General features: G+C 37.0%; 1 protein-coding gene across 8 annotated transcripts in view; it reads right to left on the bottom strand.

Moving 5' to 3' along the window:
- DIAPH2 (diaphanous related formin 2) overlaps nt 1–22,614 on the bottom strand; it is a 971,442-nt gene that overhangs the window by 756,358 nt on the left and 192,470 nt on the right. For all 8 annotated transcript variants that reach the window (XM_027053564.2, XM_053201433.1, XM_053201431.1 and 5 more), the window contains one exon: nt 12,966–13,105. In XM_027053564.2, the coding sequence (XP_026909365.1) occupies nt 12,966–13,105 (140 nt within the window). The remainder of the gene's footprint in view (nt 1–12,965; nt 13,106–22,614) is intronic.

Below are 22,614 nucleotides of genomic sequence, written 5' to 3'. Positions count from 1 at the left end.
CTGCAGAAGCACAGAGTTGGGTGTTTGTGCGGAGCGAGCAAGTTCCCTGGCAGGAACTGGTTCTCTTTGGGATTTTGGCTGGGGGATGGGCGGGGGAGATGGCGCTGGCGAGCGCCTTTGTTCCCCACCAAACTGAGCTCTGTTGTCCGGGGGCTCAGCAGCTCTCCCTCCCTTTGTCCTCCAGCCTTCCCGCTTTCTGAGCAGAGCTGTTAACTTATGACCTCCCAGACGCTAAGTCGCACTTGCTGTGGGAACACAGTCCGTCAGGCCCCTCGGCTTTTGCAAGCCAGACTCCTGAGCTCTGCTTGGCCGGCGAGCCGCCCCTCCGCCCCGGCTCCCTCCCGCCAGTCCGTGGAGCGTGCACCGCCTGGCCGCCCTTCCTACCCTCTTCCGTGGGCCTCTGGTCTGTGCTTGGCTCCAGAGACTCCGTTCTGCTAGTCTTCTGGCGGTTTTCTGGGTTATTTAGGCAGGTGTAGGTGGAATCTAAGTGATCAGCAGGACGCGCGGTGAGCCCAGCGTCCTCCTATGCCACCATCTTCCACAAAAGCCCCTTAACAACTTTAAATACATACAGGCTGTTTAAGGGTACCTGGGTGGCTCTGTCGTTTGAGAGTCCAACTCCTGATTTTAGCTCAGGTCATGATTTCACAGTTGGTTGAGTTCAAGCCCTGCCTCAGGCTCTTCACTGGCAGTGAGGAACCTGCTTGAGATTCTCTCTCTCCCAATCTCTCTTTCTGACCCTCCCCCACTCTCTCTCAATACAAACATTTTTTTTAATACAGGCTGTTTAAATAATTATTAACACCCATAATTCAGAAAGTGCTTTCTATTTCTAATTTGCATTGTTGTCAAGCGTCCGCTATTTTCATTATGATTATATGAATAAGTATATTTGTTAGTATGTTTGAAAAATATGTTTAAATCTAAAGGGAAGTTAGAAAATAACATGTAAAAACAAATGGTCCAAAGGTAATGCAAATAACTGCACATTAAGTAAACTCTAAAAGATATTTTACCTGTTTTCACATGCTTGAAAACACTGGCTGAGGAACCTATCATCACAGCAAGTGAATATAGACACTATGCCACCAGTTGGGCAGTAACTAAAATTATAAGCAAAAACAGAAAAAACAGTTTCCTAGTGGGGTAAAATACCCCTCAGGCTGTAAGGTAATTTCAGCAACAACTCTGAAAATAATTCTGCACAATCAAAATTCTCTGACACTATTCTTCAAACCAGTATTTGCTATTTTGTCATGTGTTAAAAAACACAGTGACAATTATTTATTATTATGCATTCCTTTGGACCTTCATAAAATGTACTGCCAAATACCTGTACATTCTGTAATGAGTTGGGTGGGAATAAAATTGTTCAAACTCACTGGTCATTTCTCAGCAGGCACTCTTTCCTTTCATAAACCTTTTCAAAGGATTAGGATCAAAAATCTGTAATAACAGGGGCGCCTGAGTGGCTCAGTTGGTTAAGCATCCGACTTCAGCTCAGGTCATGATCTCACAGTTGGTGAGTTCGAGCCCCGCATCAGGCTCTGTGCTGACAGTTCACAGCCTGGAGCCTGCTTCAGACTCTGTGTCTTCCCGTTCCTCTCTGCCCCTCCCCCAATCGAGCTTTGTCTGTCTCTCTCTCTCTCTCTCTCTCTCTCTCTCTCTCTCTCTCTCTCTCTCTCAAAAATAAACAATAAATTTTTTTAAAAACCTGTAATAACAGATTTCTCATTTTAAAACACACAGACCGTGGTATGTGCAAAACCTAATATAATTTGTGATGGCAGACCAGGGTTCATAGGGTGTGAAATAGACATGTAAACATTCAATTTTATTAATTCACTAGGCAACCATAAAAAGACCATGTGTAAAGCACACTGTATTGTGTGTAGCTTATGAATATGGTTCACATCAAACCAATAGGTTTCATTCCTGTGTGGAGGAAATTAGCTTCACTCCTTTTCTGTAATTATACCTAAAAATGCATGGTCACAAAATAGTGCCAGATTAATGAAAATTCATTCTCAATGCTGAAGAAGCAGAGGCTGTTAATGATGGCAGGTCAATATCCACATCAAATCACATGTCATTGTATATAAATTACACTGTACCACAATCATGAAACAAATAAAAGGGCAAGAGGCCCCTTCCTCAAAGGACTCTAAAATCGAAATGAGAAAAGCAGACATACATGCATGTAACCGTTATAGAGCATAAGCACGTGCAGGTAAATGTATACAATAAAAAAATAAATGTTGAAGGAATGCATAGTAATGGAGTGATTTGGGATATGACCAGTTAATGATGGTTTATAAAAGGTAATTTCTTAAATATTTGCCTTTAGCAGAAAATAATACAAGGAAATTATTTTCTTAGAGTCTTTTTCATCTGAATGATTAAATAACATGAATTTGACATCTGTGACTCCATTTAATATTTAGAAATGACTATAATTTGAGAATGTTTGTAAAACTACTAGTGTGTGTGTTTATATATTTGCTTTACTAGGGGCTGGGGTGAACAAAAAGAAACCAGTTAAAACTGTGATAAGGAAAGAAATCATCCATAAAAAGACAAATGCCAAGATTCTAACAAACATCAGGTTTGAAAGATAGGTATGTAACAGATTTAGAAACTTCTTTCTTCAATATTTTAAAAGAAATTATAAATACCTGTCTGGAGTTAAACATAATACTTATAAATGTGAGAAAATAATGAAATGCTAAGAAATCTTTTTGTCTTATGGACAACCATTTTTTTCTTCAAAATCAATTATAAACATTAATCTAGTTCCAATAACAAAGATAATAGGATTACAACTAAGCAAAAGAGAACACAGAACACAGAAGTGTAGAGTTAGAAGTCTCCAAAATCATTAATACATGGAAAACCTGAGGCCAAAAGAGGTTACTAATTGCACTAAAGTCACAGAGAGTGAGAGATCAAGGACTAGAAATCTAGATACCATGATTGGCATTCTAGTGTGAGTCTATCAACACACTCTCAAAATTTAGTACTACAGAAAATATTTATAAAGGGAACAAGGCAGGGCACCTGGGTGGCTCAGTAGGATAAGCCTCTGATTTCGGCTCAGTCCATGATCTCATGGTTCATGAGTTTGAGTCCCACATTAGGCTCTGTGCTGAAAGCTCAGATCCTGGAGCCTGCTTTGGATTTTGTGTCTCCCTCCTTCTTTACCCCTCCCATGCTCAAGTTGTGTCTCTCTCAAAAATAAATAAACATTTTTTTTTAAATTATAAAGGGAACAAGGCCAATGAATTTAACTTCATTAAGGAGATTTCTATAAGTAGTACATAGTTCTACTTTTTCAGATCTTCTAAACTAGGTAAGGTTTTTACCTAGACAGAATTTAGCTAACTTTGTTATTTCAATGCTTTTATGGATAATTTTCCTTTGCATAATTTTAGAATAGAATTTTGGAATAGAATCCATCCAGAACCTCAGAATATGACCTTATTTGGATATAGGGTCTTTGTAGATATAATTAAGGTAAGGATGGAGATAACATGGTAGTAGTTAGAGCAGGCCCTAAATCCAGCTAGAGTGTCCCTATAAGAGACACAGAAAAGACACCCAGAGACATAGACAAAGCTACGTAACTACAGAGGCAGAGATTGGGATTATGCTGCCAAAAAACAAGGAATGCCAGAAGCTGGAAGGAGCAAGGAAAAGATCTTCCCCTAGAGCCTTAGGAGGGACCTCTCTGCCAACACCTTGGTATTATCAGACTTCTGACCACCTGACTTCGACAGAATAAACTTCTGTTGTTTTAAAGTCACCCGGTTTTTGGTAATTGTTATGGATGCCCTAAGAAACTAAAATAATAGTATTAAATAATTCCTGTTAACTTCAAGGTTTCTTTTAGTATTATAAGTTATATAAGACACTATGCATTCAAGGTGATTTATCCATCTATAGACTATTTTTCTTTGTTTGGGTGTAATTATGTCATACAAATTATTCTCATTCTTGGGTTTATTCTTATATTTCATTTCCTCCTTTTCTGATTTTTTATTGTCATTTAATTGCTTTTCTTTGCTCACTTGTTTCTGTCCAGTAGGAAGACTAAATCAGTTGTTTACTTGTTGGTTTCTGTGAGAGAGATTCTAAAGTAGGGGTGATTAGATAAAATCTTATGTCTGCTGGTGCATTTAAGTCTGGTGGAAATAGAAGATATGGTTTATACTATGTAATGGTTACAGGCATTTTGAAGGAATAACAGGAGACTTTTTTATGAAAAAATATCTGGAAACTCTGGGTTAATAAAATTAAATAAGTTTCTTTCCTGGAGGACTTTAAAAAGCTTTTCTAAAAACAATGTCAATGTTCACTGTGAGTTCCCAAGAAGGGAAAATACTACACTGCACTCCCATAACATATTTAACCATGTGATATAGACACATAGCCCACCACCATCACTTCTGGGGTTCTTTGAGGGACAGGTTGAGGAGAGCATCCCCTTATCAGGAAAAAGAGAGATTTTTGGACCAGAGTCAAATGGTAGATACAAGTCTAAGGAGAGACTGCTGCTTATAAGTAAGAATTGGTAAGAATTCTCAGGACACTCAAAGGAAAAGTAAGGATAATGGTGCTCTTTATTTCCTTCACTTCTCAAAACCCACAAATATACACACAGGCACACCAGAGGCACTTCCCGGTAGCACTATGTTACTTTTCCTCGTTTACTCAACTTGTAATGCCATAAGGAATAATGCTAAATGCTGAATATACAGGATGATTAAAATATAATCCTGACCTTCTGCAGATCTCCACACAATAACTTTCCTTGTCACCTTACTAAAGTTCGTATAATAGCTGGTGCCTGACAAACTCATATCCCCTTCTTCAGGGAGCACTGCCCACAGTCACCTTCTGAGATAATGGTCCTTGGTTAAGCAATTTATGGCTGATACCAACCTGCCTCCCTCTCCCTTACTCCAGGCAAAACTGATGTGATAAGAGAGGGTGGCCTGACCATACTGTGGTTTGGCCTGCAGACTAAGGTGACCTGACATGAAAAGCTTTGCCCAAGCAGAAACAAATGGGGACCAGAGTCCCCCCATTAATAATTTGAACTTAGTAATACAGAGATGGCCAGGCAGTTAATATCAGGAAAAGACACACACTCATGGAGAGCCCATGTTAACAGAGCAAATCAAGTTAATGCATCATGAATTTCTGCTGCTTAATTGAAGCAACTCATGACAAAAATAACTAGGTTCTAGGACTACCATGGAAGGTCAAGTAACCTTCCATATCAGCCTCCAGGAGGTACAGCTATACTGCTGCCCCTAGAATTTCTGTGAGATTGTTAGCTCCCTTACTGCAACATGTAACATGGTCTCCCTGCTACCTCCCAAGTTATCCTTTAAAAAAGGCAAGTCAGGTCATACTATTACTTTCCTCAAAACCCTCTAACATCTTCCCAGCTCACTCAGGGTAAAAGCCAAATTCCTCTAAATGGATCACAAGACTCTCCATTATCTGCCTCTAGTGACACTGGCTTCTTTGACCTTCCCAACCAAGCATGTGTTCTTGCTATTTCCTCTTTTCTAATAAGGTTCCTCCTCCAACAGACTACATAGCTCACTCCTTTAGACATCTGCAAGCAATGTCACTGAAGTCAGAGAGGCTTTCACTTTTCACTACCTGATATAAAATAGCACCATCCACTCCCCAGCACAGATCACAACCTGACATTTTCTGTGTGTGTGTATGTGTGTATACACATATTTTTTTTTAATTGCCACATTTCTCCTACTAGAATGTAAGCTCCATATGGACAAGCCCCATAGAAACAAGAGAAATTTTATTTTTGTTATTTACTTATAAGATATCCATGTGATATGTAAAAGCAAACCACATGATAGTAAATGCTAGTCACTGAACTATTCCAATTTAAGGAATTACCAAGGAAAATGAACTCTTAAGAGTGAAATAAAATTTTCTTAATTTATCATGTAATAGTAAACTGGAATAAATATCATAGAGATGGCATGTGAATTACTAGAGGTATACAGTAAAGAAGTCCCAAATTTCACTACACAGAGCCACGTGGTCATCAGAAAATGATAATTTTTTCAATGCAAGGATATATATTCTTAAGATATTACACAACAGGGGTGCCTGGGTGGCTGAGTCAGTTAAGCATCCGACTTCAGCTCAGGTCATGATCTCACAATCAGTGAGTTTGAGCCCCATGCTGGGGTCTGTGCTGACAGCTCAGAGCCTGGAGCCTACTTCAGATTCTGTGTCTCCCTCTCTCTCTGCCCTCCCCGACTTATACTCTGTGTGCATCTGTGTCTGTCTCCAAAATAAACACTAAATTTTTTTTAAAAAAGATATTACACAACAAGAAATAAATGCATTTGGTTACAGAACATGTAAACTTTCAGATGATTTTTTTAAGTTTATTTTGAGAGAGAGAGAGGCAGAGAGGGGGAGAAGGATCCCAAGTGGAGCCTGACATGGGGCTCAAACTCACAAACCCTGAGATCATAATCTGAGCTGAAATCAAGAGTCATACACTTAACTGACTGAACCATCCACACATCTCAGGTGATTTTTTAATCAAAGAAATATAGGCTCAAAGGATGCTATAGTGTCATTAAAAATTAATCTGAGTTATATGGGTAACCTCTCCACAACTATAATAAAAGCTTTATTTCTTAAACTGGTGATGAGTACATAGGTGATTTTATATTCTCCTTTATAGGTTTGGGTGAAAGATTTCAGAGTACATTTTTTTTCAGGTCAGGCAAATTTTAATAAAACAAAGTAAAAATATTTAGTATGTGACAAGAGTGAAAGGAAGACATTTTAAAAGACTTTCCTTACTGCAAGGTAGTACAAAGATGTGGTTAAGAGCCCAGGTTCTGGAGTCACAATACCTGGGTTGTTGTCTTAGCTCTGACACTAGCCATGTAACACTGAAATGGAGCAAATAACATTTCTTAGCCTCAAGTTCCCCATCTATAAAATGCAAACAATGCTGATACTACTAATAAAGATAACCTAATTGTATGTGTATATTTCAAAATCTTAGAACATGTCATGGAAGATAATAAATGCTAATTTTATAAGTTTCTTATTATTTTTAATTGTTTTTAAAGATGCTGCAGGAGATATACCTAGTAAGAAGTTGCTACAGCCAATATCAAAGAGGTTACTGCCTGTGTTCTCCCCTAGGATTTCAATGGTTTCCTACCTCACATTTAGGTTCAATCCATTTTGAATTTATTATTGTGTATTGTGTAAGAAAGTGGTCCAGTTTCATTCTTTTGCATGTTGCTGTCTACTTTCCCCAACACCATTTGTTGAAGAGACTGTCCTTTTTCCATTGGCTATTCTTTCTGACTTGTCAAAGACTAGTTGATAGTTGTAGGTTCATTTCTGGGTTTCCTATTCTAATCTATTGGTCTATGTGCCTGCCCTGGATTACATGGGTAACTTCTCCACAACTATAATAAAATAAAGCTTTGTTTCTGAAACTGGTGATGAGTACATAGGTGCTTTTGTATTCTCCTTTATACTTTTGGATGAAAGATTTCATAGTATATTTTTGTGTCAGTACTATACTGTCTTGAGGTGGTTACCTTGTTTGATTCATCATTATAAAAAGAAAATGAAAATTGAAAAATACAAGAATTTCTATTTGTCAGGTTATACTCAAAATATAAATTTAAATTTAGTAGGTAAAAGTAATGAAATGATTACTGACAATTATGACAACAGAAATACTATCTTTGTCTTGAAAACATTTTCAACTTTATCCAGTTAATTTAGAATAAATTTCAATATAAATGCATATATTTCATATGCCTAAGAGCCACAGCCAAAAATCCTAAGTGGATTATAATTGTCAATTATGTTCTTCAGGTTCCTCAAGATTAAATGTCTCTGCCCAAAATAGTAGATAGTATTTCCCCAGAATTGGTATCTTATCCTCAAAAGTTTGGCACACATACAAGGCAGGACTGGAGAGGAAGAGGAGCACTAATCAAGTAATTCACCTTCTAAACAAAATTAAAAAGGAAGTATGCATGTCTGGTGGAAGGCTTAAACTCGATTTTAAAAACCTGCTACCCAAATATGTGTGTATAAGATAATCCAGCAATTGTTTTCTGCCTAAATATGTTTGTTAATTTCCACTTACATTATAGGTTGACCTACTTACTATTATTCCATTGTAGTCTCTTACCTGCAATAGAATCCTAATAAAGCACACCTCACTCACAAGAATAAGGGAGGCAGCAGGGTAATTAACAAAGCTAAAAAGAACCCCACAGAACATAGTGGACATTTATCCCCAGAGCATGGAAGAGGGAAAGAAGTTTGTCTTCCCTTTAAATTCAGGTGTACATATCACAATATATCAGTTCCCAGGCACAAAGACAGCCAAACATGGGCTTTTTTTATTAGTTATTTTCCTGGTTCTTGAGGAATATTGCTAGAGTGAGGGAAAAGTGGCTACCTATCCAATGGCCAGTTGAACCAAGTCAATTTGGAGAGTAACCTACAAACTCATAAAACAAATCAGATTCTGATCTCAGTCAGGGTTCCTGCAATTGTATAAGTTATATACATCACACACACACATATATATATACACACACATATATCTCCTAGACAATATCTTTCCAAACTGAGATTCTAAGGAAGAAATGTGTGTCTCATTGCCTCTCCTCCAGTGTGATTTTTCTCAGGGCAGGCAAACTTTCAAGAGTGGTTCAGAATTCCTCATGTTTATAAAGACTAGAATTTGCAAAGTATCTCATAATTTCAATAACAGGTATGTTAACTATCTGTGGCTATCAAAAAAGTGCCATTTATGATTTCTCTGCTTTTGACGGAAGAAAAGTTAAGCTTATAACTCAGAAAGCTTAAGCAAGAATTGGTGGCAAGTTTTTATAATGGCTGGCAAAGAGGCCAAATTCTGTAGCTTCCCTGAAAGTATGGATTACTGTCAATGCTGCATATAAGGTATTTTCAATGTTTTTGCACTTCATTTTAGTGATCCAATTAAGACAAGTGATGCTTTTCTCTTCTACTTGTCCAAACGAACATATGTATGTATGTATGTATGTATGTATGTATATATAGATATAGATATATAGATATATAGATATATAGATATATAGATCTATATATATATATATTTTTCTTTCTACTAATGTAACAAAACTTTTAACTTGAAAGACAGGATCTTGAGTGTATATATAACTCAGGGCTTACTTTATTCAATTATTTAAAACTATCACATATTTAATTTAATACATGCTAAAATGTATTATTACAACTAGGATATGCTATTATACTGAGAAGAAAAATTTATTTTGGGTAATTAAAATTATTAATCTTCTAAAACAAAACAAAATGCTTTTCAAACAAAATTAGGGAAAAAATCACACAGGAAAGTCAAGATTTTTACAAAAGTATTTTAAAAAAATATTCAAATAAATTTGTTTACTAAGCCTAATATTCCTATAATTATTTTTTGTTTCTCTGCCTAATCTGTAAGAATAAAACTTTGTTATACATAAAAAAGAGCATTTAGTACTATAGAGAAAGATCAGAACATCAAATTCACAGAAAGTCTGGTATCCATGTACCATGCAACTACAACAGAGTGTAATTTAATCCAAATATCACCACACTGTATTTGAAAAAATCATTAAACTTAATCATATTAAAAAAAGTTTTCAAACAGAGTAATCTTAGTTTTTAAATAGTATATTTAAACATACTGTAATCTATGCTGTTATTTAAACATAGTTATAATCTTATTTTTTTAACAAACATGTTAATAAGAGCTGGCATTTAAAGGAAGTATAATCGTATTTAAAAAAAAAACTTAAAGATGTAGTAATAAGACCTGTTATTTAAACACAGTATAATCTTATTTTTTAAACATAAATCTATGGTAATAAGAGCAAATCACTCAATAAACATTGAACTGTGCATTTGAATTCATAAATTGCTCTCTTTAGCACTAAATTAATCAATAACTATATTTAGCAAGAGATAATATAAGCTAAATCCAAACACAGAAAATAAGTCTAATGTAAAAATAATATAATGTTTGTTTTTGTCTCTTAGCTGGCTCCCTGACTGCATCTCTATTTTCCTAATATGTGGATATGTCAGGAAAAGCTCCCACACAACTAAAAATTTTCAAATTTTTTCCATACCTTTTCTGCCCCCAATTAATCCATCCAGGACTGTTTTAATTTGCTTGCTGGAAAATACTACAAAAAGTCCAGTCAATATATCCATCACCATCTCTTCCCGAGCTTCAAATACAGTTAGAAAAATGGAAAAGCTCAAAGCAGTTGGAAAAGCATTGAGGTTCTAAAGGATGCCAGTTGAGATCTTCTGGTGAAAAAAATCTACTTCCTACAAGTCAACAGGTTAAACTCACTCCCAGCTGGTGGCAAGGGTCTTCGAAAAGTGGAACATCTTTTCACCACTTCAATTGGCAGATTTAAAATGCTCCTCATCCACAGTGGTGTAGATGTAGCCCTGGATGGTCAGATATTCAATTGCTTCCTTGATGGCCCTGTCGCTCATGCTGGGAAGCTGGGTCTGGAGCTCCTTTACATTATTGCCTTCCTGTTGACGGCATTAATGAATCAAACGCAGAACTTCCTTGTGGTGGTATTTGGCGTACACCTGGACATCATCCGTTTTTGATGGAACAACAGGAGCACTGGACCTAGAGGCTGTTTGGCGAGCTTTATCCAGCATCATATGTGCATTCACCGTTTCCACAATATGTGTGGTGAACTCGTTCATGTCCTCCAGGACGCGGATGTTCAATACCTCAACGCCTTTTGCATCCTTAAAATACTTGAGGATGCTGATCACTTTGACATATACTCCCACTGGAAGGGCTATCCCCTTCTTTCCTTCATTTCTTCTGAGCCACTGATAGACCTCAATAGGCGCGGTGGTCATATTGTCAATTCTGTAAATTATGTAGTTGAAGCGCTCTCTGCCGATCTGATTATCCCCATGATAGAGACCTGGGAAACTTCAGTTTCCCTGATCTTGACGCCATTGTCAACTAGAGCACAGGTGAGCAGCTGGTTTACACAACAAAGTATAATATTCTGGGTTCGGACCCTGGACCTTGGGGGAGCTGCACCATCCTGAGATGGTCGGTCATTGCTTCCAATGGTTCCACCCACTGCAAAGGTGCTGCCATAGCTCTGAATCCCATTTTTCCTCATCTTAAGGACAGTTCAGGCTGATTAGGAGGTAGGCTTTGGCTCTATTTGGTGAGTTCCTCAGGCGGCCTCTGACTTCTACAGTGAGCTACCACAGAAAGCTTGGGAGTGCGACAACACAAGCAGCCTCACGCCCCTGTGGAACCAATCAGCTACCAGAATACAACTGCCTTCAGCCAATCAGGACATACCAGCTTCTCAGGTGATCCCCCAATTCTTTGGTGTTCTCTGGTAATTGCTACACTGTATTTTAAAAGCTTCACATATAATTTCAAGCCTTTCTTGCCATCTTTATAAAAATGCATTTTTACTAGGTACCCCTTCCCTTCATTCCTAAATCCCACAACTTCTTCTATAGTCACTACTTAAATATTCATTTATTCACTCATATAATCAACTGTTCAACAGAAATTTCCAGAGCACATAAGTGCACTATGATAAAGAGCTATAGGTTTACATGGAGAGGGTGCACAAAAATGGTTACTGTTCTCAAGGAACTCATATCCTTGTTCAAGTCATTAAAACCAGAAGCATTCTAGAAGAAATGGCAAGACAGTCACCTTTGAATGATTATCATATTCAAAAGTAAGTCACATCTTACCACTGACTTCTTAAGTTTTTTTATTGTAGACTTAAAATTTTCCAGTTATTCTGACAAATGCACTATAGGTAACAATAAATACTATATTTCAATTTCTACATTAATTCAAATGACCTCTAAATTATTTCCAAGATTCTATTGGTGGGTCAGAGAAATACAAAATGTGGGCCCCATTATATATTAGGAAAAACATAAATAAAATCAAAATGCCATTTCTGTACACTTTTATGTGGTAATTTCTGAACTTAAGATTGTAGAAATTTACAGTAGTATATCCAAGAATATTTTCATATTACACCAAAAATCTATTTTTCCTCATAAAACATTTTATGTTTGTTACAACTAAATATTTTTTATGATTAATAAAGAATATCAGTTATTGGATTCCACCACTGGCAAGGAACTTCTTCCTTAAAAATCCTTTGTAGTTAAAAAATAGCCTGTGTAGAGCTTTGAGTTTATTAATACTATCATTCATTTCTTTTATTGGTTAAAATAATTTAATTTTTGCTATCCCAAATTGCAAAAATATGTGAATAGTAACCCAAAACTTGTAGAATATAAAATTATATTTATTTCTCAGGTTAAAAATGAATACTATCAGAGCCAATATACTTAATTTGTTTTACAAATAAACATATAAAAATTGTTAATCTGTGCATACAAATTACTGAGTAACTGGATACTTAACTGTTTGACCCATGTTTTTTATAATCAAAGAGAAATTAAACATGCAAGTAATATTTGTGGGTGCATGGGTGGCTCAGTCAGTTAAGCATCTGACTTCAGGTCATGATCTTGTGGTTCTCTCTGCCCCCACCCCCCCGCCCAGCTCATACTCTGTCTCTGTCTCTCTCTCAAAAATAAACATTAAAAAATTTTAAACATCCAAAATAATATTTGTATGCTTAAAGTTGCACAATATTAGAAATCAGATTAACTATATTTTTTAAATATTTACAACCTTATACTCAAACATGGCTGTTTTATTAGCTAAATGAGAGTGTTGGTCAAAAAACCTTGAAGTTAAAATGATATAACTGATTGTATTCCTGACAATTATGTGCAGTACAAATTGTATAAATCATACCAAAGCAGTAAGAATCACCTACCTGACGGGATTGCTGGTTAAAGAAACCCTCAGAGATTCAAGGCAGTTAAGAAGTTTCTCATCTGAAATACCAGATCGTAATTCATGAACATATTCTTGTGAAGACAGGGTGCATTCATGTTTGCTGTTTTTCAGCCCTCCCTATTAAAAAAAAATACCATTTTAGACAGACAACAGGTTTTCAAAAAAACTTTTAAAATAAAATACACAGAAGATGTAAATATTTTACTATAGAAAAATGTGTGCAGAGTGCAATTAACTTAAAAATTCTTGGTTATAGAACCGAAATGGACATATAATGTTATGTATATCTTAACAATCTCCTCATCCCCATTAAAAAAATTACACTGCGATACTCATGGTCTGAACATGATATGGATTTGAGATAAACTGTCACTGAAAGATGCTTAAATTTGCAATGCAGACACTAGCATTACGTTAGCTAGTCCTCATAAACCCACAGGATAAACTTTTAGAAATTATCTTATTAATTTTCTTAGTTAAAATGTTTATATTCTATTCCACAAAATATAGTGAATACAAGTTAACACAAAACATTATGTATCACCCAAATCTATTCAAATGTATCAAAGAATTAGCCTACCTCCGAAAAGACATGAAAAGTTACTAAAATGTAAAACAATACAGTTTCCATTTAGCATGTTATTCAAATTAGTCTAAAGTATTCACTAATCCCAAACTGTTTCTTCCTATGTTACTCCCATGTTGTACATTAATCTTAAAAATCATTAAATGCATTTATCTTATAATGACTAGTTTTTACCTTAATTTCCGATATATATGGGGTTATTGCTAGAACTCATTACCCCATCGCTGCTCCTTAGCTTCATCATCTTGCTATAACTTTGTAAGCAATTTGGGGAAAACACTGAGAGTAAAACCCCATCAACACATTCATGTACTAATAACTCACAGTTTCAAATTCTAGACATACATAATCATAAGTAACCCAATCCTATATTACAAGTGTATCCCCTGAATTAAAATTCTAGTTTGCACTGCCAATGAGAATGCAAACTGGTGCAGCCACATTGGAAAACAGTATGGAGGTTCCACAAAAACTTAAAAATAGAACTCCCTTATACCCCAACAATTGCACTACTAGGAATTTATACAAAGGATAAAAAAATACTCATTCGAAAGGGCACATACACCCTTATGTCTATAACAGCACTATCAACAATGTCCAAATTGTGAGGATCCCAAATGTCCATCAACAGACGAATAAAGAAGATGTGATGTGTGTGTATGTGTGTTTATGCATCTCTGTGTGTGTGTATACACACACACACACACACACACACACACACATACATATATACTGGAATACTACTTGGTGATCAAAAAGAATGAAATTGTGCCATTTGCAACAAAGTGGATGGAACTACAGTATATTATGATGCCAAGCAAAATAAATCATTCAAAGACAAATATATGATTTCACTCATGTGTAATTTAAGAAACGAAACAGATGAACATAGGGGAAGGGAAGCAAAAATAACATAAAAACAGAGGGAAACGAACCATAAGAGTCTTTTATTTATTTTTTTAATATGAAATGTATTGTCAAATTGGTTTCCCTACAACACCCAGTGCTCAACCCATCAGGTGTCCTCTGCAATACCCATCACCCACCCTCCCCTCCCTCCCACCACCCACCAAACCTCAGTTTGTTCTCAGTTTTTAAGAGTCTCTTATGCTTTGGCTCCCTCCCTCTAACCTTTTTTTTTTCCTTCCGCTCCCCCATGGTCTTCTGTTAACTTTCTCAGGAGCCACATAAGAGTGAAAACATATGGTATCTCTCTTTCTCTGTATGACTTATTTCACTTAGCATCACACTCTCCAGTTCCATCCTTTTGTAGGCCATATGTCATTCATTCTCATTGCCACATAGTACTCCATTGTGTATATAAACCACAATTTCTTTCTCCATTAATCAGTTGATGGACATTTAGGCTCTTTCCATAATTTGGCTATTGTTCAAAGTGCTGCTATAAACATTGGGGTACAAGTGTCCCTAAGCATCAGCACTCCTCTATCCATTAGGTAAATTCCTAGCACTACTATGGCTGGGTCATAGGATAGATCTATTTTTAATTTTTTGAGGAACCTCCACACTGTTTTCCAGAGTGGCTGCACCAGTTTGCATTCCCACCAACAGTGCAAGAGGGTTCCAGTGTCCCCACATCCTCTCCAGCATCTATAGTCTCCTGATTTGTTCATTTTAGCTACTCTGACTGGCATGAGGTGGTATCTGAGTGTGGTTTTGATTTGTATTTCCCTGATGAGGAGCGATGTTGAGCATCTTTTCATGTGCTTGTCGGCCATATGGATGTCTTCTTTAGAGAAGGGTCTATTCATGTTTTCTGCCCATTTCTTCACTGGATTATTTGCTTTTCGGGTGTGGAGTTTGGTGAGCTCTTTACAGATTTTGGATACTACCCCTTTGTCCGATATATCATTTGCAAATATCTTTTCCCATTCCGTTGGTTGCCTATTAGTTTTGTTGATTGTTTCCTTTGCAGTGCATAAGCTTTTTATCTTCATGAGGTCCCAATAGTTCATTTGTGCTTTTAATTCCCTTTTAATTCCCTTGCCTTTGGGGATGTGTCAAGTAAGATATTGCTACAGCTCATGATAGCTAGTTTTACATCCCCTCACTTTCAATCTGAAGGTGTCCTCAGGTCTAAAATGAGTTTCTTGTAGACAGAAAATAGATGGTCTTGTTTTTTAATCCATTCTGATACCCTATGTCTTTTGGTTGGAGAATTTAGTCCTTTTACATTCAGTGTTATTATTGAAAGATATGGGTTTAGAGTCATGGTGATGTCTGTAGGTCATGCTTGTAGTGATGTCTCTGGTACATTGTGGTCCTTGCAACATTTCACTCACAGAATTCTCCTTAGGATCTCTTGTAGGGCTGGTTTAGGGGTGATGAATTCCTTCAGTTTTTGTTTGTTTGGGAAGACCTTTATCTCTCCTTCTATTCTGAATGACAGACTTGCTGGATAACAGATTCTCGGCTACATATTTTTTTTTCTGTTTGTCACATTGAAGATTTCCTGCCATTCCTTTCTGGCCTGCCAAGTTTCAGTAGATAGTTCTGCCACTAGTCTTATCGGTCTCCTTTTATATGGTAGAGCGTGTTTATCCCTAGCTGCTTTCAGAATCTTCTCTTTATCCTTGTATTTTGCCAGTTCCACTATGATATGTCATGCAGAAGATTGATTCAAGTTATGGCTGAAGGGAGTCCTCTGTGCCTCTTAGATTTCAATGCCTTTTTCCTTCCCCAGATCAGGGAAGTTCTCAACTATGATTTGTTCAAGTACACCTTCAGCCCCTTTCTCTCTCTCTTCTATTTCAGGAATTCCTATGATATGGATATTGTTCATTTGACTGCATCACTTAGTTCTCTAATTCTCCCCTCATACTCCTGGATGTTTTTATCCCTCTTTTTCTCAGCTTCCTCTTTTTCCATAATTTTATCTTCTAATTCATCTATTCTCTCCTCTGCCTCTTCAATCCGAGCTGTGGTCACCTCCCATTTTATTTTGCACCTCAGTTATAGCATTTTTTAGCTCCTCATGACTATTTCTTAGTCTCTTGATCTCTGTAGCAATAGATTCTCTGTTGTCCTCTATACTTTTTTCAAGCCCAGTGATTAATTTTATTACTATTATTCTAAATTCTTGTTCTGTCATATTGCTTAAATCATTTTTGATCAATTCATTAGCTGTCGCTACTTCCTGGAATTTCTTTGGAGGAGAATTTTTCCGTTTCGTCATTTTGGATAGTCCCTGGCATGGCGCAGAACTGCAGGGCACTTCCCCTGTGCTTTCTGGAGTTAGTTGCGTTGGTGGGTGGGGCCGCAGTCAGTCCTGATGTCTGCCCCCAGCCCACCACTGGGGCCACAGTCAGAGCGGTGTGTACCTTATCTTCCCCTCTCCCAGGGGCAGACTCACTGTGGCAGGACTCACTGTGGAGTGGTGTGGCCCCTGTATGGGCTACTTGCACATTGCTAGGCTTGTGGTGCTGCTTCTATGGGATCTGGGGTATTAGCCAGGGTGGATCCACAAGGTGCACAGGGGCAGGAGGGGCAGGCTTAGCTCACTTTGCTGTTGGTGGTCCTCTGCAGGAGGGGCCCTGCAGCACCGGGAGGGAAGCAGGCAGACCAGTCAGAGGGATGGATCCACAGCAGCACAGCACTGGGTGTTTGCATGGTGCAAGCAAGTTCAGTGATGGGAACTGGTTCCCTTTGGGATTTCGGCTGGGGGATAAGAGAGGGAGATGGCATTTCCCAGCGCCTTTGTTCCCCCGAGCTTAGCTTTGTCTTACAGGGCTCAACAACTCTCCCTCCCACTGTCCTCTCACCCTCCTGCTCTCTGAGCAGAGCTGTTGACTTATAACATTCCAGATGTTAAGTCCCACTGGCTGTCAGAACTCACAGAGTCCGGACCCTCCACTTTTGCAAGCCAGAGAGACTCGGGGTTTCCGCCTTGCCAGGCAGGCTGCCCTTCCACTGCCCCGGCTCCCTCCCACCAGCCTGCGTAGTGAGCACCACCTCTCCGCCCTTCCTACCCTCTTCCGTGGGCCTCTTGTCTGCGCTTGGCTCCAGAGACTCCGTTCTGCTAGTCTTCTGGCAGTTTTTTGGGTTATTTAGGCAGATGTGGGTGGAATCTAAGTGATCAGCAGGACACGGTGAGCCCAGCATCCTCCTAGGCCACCATCTTTCAAGCTTACTTGTCCATAAGAGTCTTTTAAATAGAAAGAACAAACTGAGGGTTGCTAGAGGGGAGTTAGGTTGGGGAATGGGCTAAATGGGTGATGGGCATTAAGGAGGTCACTTGTTGGGATGAGCACTGGGTGTTATATGTAAGTGATAAATCACTAAATTCTATTCCTGACATCATTATTACCCTACATATTAACTAACTTGGATTTAAGTAAAAATAAAACAAAAATTCTACTTTGAGTCCCATTTTCCAAGTTCATACTAATTACACTTAGTTTCTGTAAGTATCTAAGCTAGAATAAGGAAAGATTTGTTTTTTCCAATTTAGTAGAAGTCATATCATTAGAAGGTACAGAATTTAAAAAATAATGTGTATGGCACCTGGGTAGCTCAGTCAGTTGGGCATCTGACTTCGGTTCAGGTCATGATCTCATGGCTTGTGAGTTTGAGCCCCGTGTCGGGCTCTGTGTTGACAGCTCAGAGCCTAGAGCCTGCTTTGGATTCTCTGTCTCCCTCTCTCTTTGCTCCTCCCCCATTCATGCTCTGTTTCTCTCAAAAATAAATAAACATAAAAAATTAGTGTTAATAATGAGAAATGGATTTCCTAGGTGTTTGTCTTTTATTGAGAATCATTCCTGAATATAGAAATTGTAGATCATTCTTAATGTCTGAATTGTTTTTAAATTCCACTGAATAGGAAGTAAATGTTTGAAGTCTGATAAAGTCTTATATAGGGGAATCGTATTCCCTTATAGTGCTGCAGCACTATCACTACTATAATACTCAAGACATTGGGGAAGAGGTCATTATTTGTGTCTATCACTCTTTGAGACACTGAACTCCATGTATGCTAAGAATCTAACACAGTGACTCAATTTAGTGAGCTTCAACAGAAGTGTAGTATTATTGAATCTGTCCATAACAATTACAGAACAAACAATGCAATTTCATAATTTTAACCCAAATATTTTGTATAATGCACACTAACTTGATTTTTCTTTTTTAAAGTGTATACAGATATTTAAGAATTCTACTACCGAATGAATCATGACATAGATGGCAAAGTAAAACCATCATCATGAAATCATTTCCACATGTGTATAACTTATTTACCCAACTCTTAAGGCTGCAGATCCAAGTTAACATTTATAGCATGAAATGTTACAAGTCAGCAGTCACAGTCCACTTTCATATGATCCTCAAACTCATTGTCTTAATTAATGGATAATAAGACCCTACTAATCTTTCCCTGGAAGCTTGTACATGAGTTTATTACTGTAAATGACCTTTGTATTTGCTGTTTTCTATGCCTGGAGGATTCATACTCCTGACCTCTATATTGCTAACTCATCATCGAAGTCTCAGCCCAACATTCCTCTCCCCACCACTCTCATCATCATGTCATTTTTAATCTCATTTACAGTATTAACTCTATGTAGGTTTATATTGTTTAGCACTTTACTAGAATCTTGCCTACCTTATTCACCACTGTGTCTCCAGATTTTAACACAATGTCTGGCTGGCACACAGTAAGTACTCAGAACATATTTCTTGAATGAATGAATGAATTAATTAATTAATTAATGGTGAATAAACAAATGGGTTAATGTCTGATGAGTTTCAGCATGCTGAAACTTCAGAACTTAGTTTAGTTTTGCTTCACAATATTAGCCTTCTGAGATGTTACAATATATTCAGAAATGCAAGTGCAGAATACATAAGTTGAGACTATATATGGCATCCTACGAACAGCTCAAACTGCCATAGAGTTTGAATTGTGGCCTTCTTACTTACCTTCTAGGTAATTGTTGAGCAGGCTATTCAACTAATCTCTATAAACCTGTTTGCTCATCCACAATATAGGGTAATAAACACGGACCCCTCATGTTTATTATGAGGATTAAGTAAGACAAACCATATAAAGTGTTTAAAACATACATTCCATATGTGCTGTCTCAAAGACAAAGTAAACTTCTCAGAAATGGTTATTCCCTTCTTCTATATGGTCATGTCTGAGATATTCCTCATGGAACAAGTAAGACAGCCCAAAACCTTGGGAATCCCTATTCCTCCAAGTCTTAGAATCAGGTTTCATTATGTAATTTAGGATACTTGGCGGTCATAAGGAGTGGAAGCAATCTAATGGAGCAATACAAAAAATAATCTTATAAAACAAATCCCTTTTACGAAGCTTTCAAGGGTCTTAACGTAAGTTCATATTTGAAGATTATGAAAACATAATAGCATATCAAGGAGGGGGTTATGCTTAAATATCAGCCCTTCTAACAGCCTCATTACAGAAATAATCAAGGTGACTGTCCAAGTTCACAAATTCGTGAGTTTGCAAGAATAAAACACTAATATTCTGGTGCTCAGGTTACTCGTTTTCCAATATATGTCATTTTCTGAATGTCACTTTTTGAATAAAAAATTGAAGTTACAAGTATTTAATTCTGAAATCTCTATTAAAAATGCCAAGGTATCTTCAACACAACCAATATGGTGCAAAATAATGTTCAAGAAATCACCTAAAAACAAAACAGTGCAATAGATTAAACTAATTCTCACTATATTTAATAGGGCTGTCATACAAGAATGACTTATTATTAACACACTGTTCTGATACTGAACAAAGGAAACAACTAGATAATGCAGAGATAATAATGGAAATTTTAATTAGTTGCTCTGTATGAGATTAATGAAAATTACCACTGTGCCCGTTTGATCTTTAAAAAATAATGCAAAGCTAGCAATTATCATACATCATGCTCTTCCAAAGCTAGGCTAACAAAAAGCTTCCCTAAATTGAAACCATTCCTTAATTTGAAAATCATTAAGATAGAGATACTTGTCAGTGTCACTATGCTTATATTTTCTAAGATACCACAAACACAAATACACACACACACACACACACACACACACACACACACACACACACATACTGTGGGCCACTTTAATAATTACATTCTGTTAACTCTGACATCAAATGCCAGTATCAAAACCAAATAAATAATATTCCAAAAAGAACATTTTAGGTTTGCATAGGATATAGTACTTGATATTATTTATTTATAAGTTTTTATTTTAATTCCAATTAGTAAGTATACAGTGTTATATTATTATAGGTGTACACCATGGTAACTCCATACTTCAATAAAACACTCTGTGCTCATCCCAACAAGTGCACTCCTTAATCCCCATTACCTATGTAACCCATCTCCCTGCCTCTGGTAGCCATCCCTTCCCTGTAATTAAAAGTCTGTTGCTTGATTTGCCTCTCTCATTCTCTCTTATTTTTTTCTCTATTGCTTGTTTGTTTTGTATCTTAAATGCCACATGAATGAAATGACATGATATCTGCCCTTCACTAACTGGCTTATTTCACTTAGCATAATACTCTCTAGCTCTATCCATGTCACTGCAAAGGCAAGATTTCATTCTTTTTTATGGCAGAGTAATTTTCCATTGTAAATATATGCACCACATCTTCTTTATCCATTAGTCAGCTGATGGACACTTGGGCTATTTCCATAATTTGGCTATTGTAAATAATGTTACTGTAAACATAGGAGTGCATATATACATTTGAATCAATATTTTTGAATTCTTTGGGTAAATATACTAAGTAGTGCAATTGCTGCATCATAGGATAGTTCTATCTTTAACTTTTTGAGGAAACTCCATACTGTTTTCCAGAGTGAAGGCAACAGTTTACATTCCCACCAACAGTGGAAGAGGGTTCCCATTTCTCCACAACCTTGCCAACACCTGTTGTTTCTTGTGCTTCTCACAGGTGTGAGGTGATATCACATTATACTTTTCATTTGCATTTCCCTGATGATCAGTGATGCTGAGCATCTTTTCTGGGTCTGTTGGCCATCTGTGAGTCTTCTTTGGAAAAATGTATATTCATGCTTTCTACGATTTTTTTAACTGGATTATTTGTTTTTTTGAGTGTTGAGTTTTATAAGTTATTATAGATTTTGGATACTATCCCTTTAAGTTCTTTACAGATTTTGGATACTAACCCTTTATTAGATATGCCATTTACACATATATTCTCCCACTCAATAGGTTTTCTTTTAGTTCTGTTGTTTCCTTAACAGTGCAGAAGCTTTTATTTTGGTGTAGTCCCAATAGTTTATTTTTGCTTTTGTTTCCCTTGCCGCAGGAGATACATCTAGAAAGAAGTTACTACGGCCAATGTCAAAGAAGTTACTGCCTGTGTTCTTCTCTAGGATTTTTATGGTTTCAGGTCTCACATTTAGGTCTTTGATCCACTTTGAATTTGTTTTTGTGTATGCTGTAAGAAAGTGGTCCTGTCTCACTCTTTTGCATGTTGCTGTACAGTTTCCCAAACATCATTTGTCAAAGACACTGTCTTTTTCCCATTGAATAGTCTTTCTGGCTTTGTCAAAGATTAATTGGCCATATAATTGTAGATTCACTTCTGAGTTTTCAATTCTGTTCTATTGTTCTTTCTGTCTGTTTTTTTTTTTTTTTTTTTTTTTTTTTTTGTGCTGGTATCTTACTACCTTGATTACTACAGCTTTGTAATATAACTTGGAAGTCCGGAATTGTGATGCCTGAAGCTTTGCTTTTCATTTTAAAGATTGCTTTGGCTGTTACAGGTCTTTTGTGGTTCCATACAAATTTTAGGATTGGTGGTTCTAGCTCTCTGAAAACGGCCAGTGGTATTTAGATAGGGATTGCAATAAATGTGTAGACTGCTTTGGGTACTATAGACATTTTAACACTATTTGCTCTTCTAATTCATGAGCATGGAATGTCTCTCCATTTCTTTGTGTCCTCTTGAATTTCTTTGATCAGTTTTTATATAGTTTTCAGAGTACAGGTCTTTCACCTCTTAGATTAGGTTTATTCCTAGGTATCT

Source organism: Acinonyx jubatus, chromosome X, assembly GCF_027475565.1.
Source record: "Acinonyx jubatus isolate Ajub_Pintada_27869175 chromosome X, VMU_Ajub_asm_v1.0, whole genome shotgun sequence".
Taxonomy (NCBI): Eukaryota; Metazoa; Chordata; class Mammalia; order Carnivora; family Felidae; genus Acinonyx; species Acinonyx jubatus.
The sequence above is the reverse complement of the archived record's forward strand: the minus strand, read 5'-3'. Positions and strand labels throughout refer to the sequence as shown.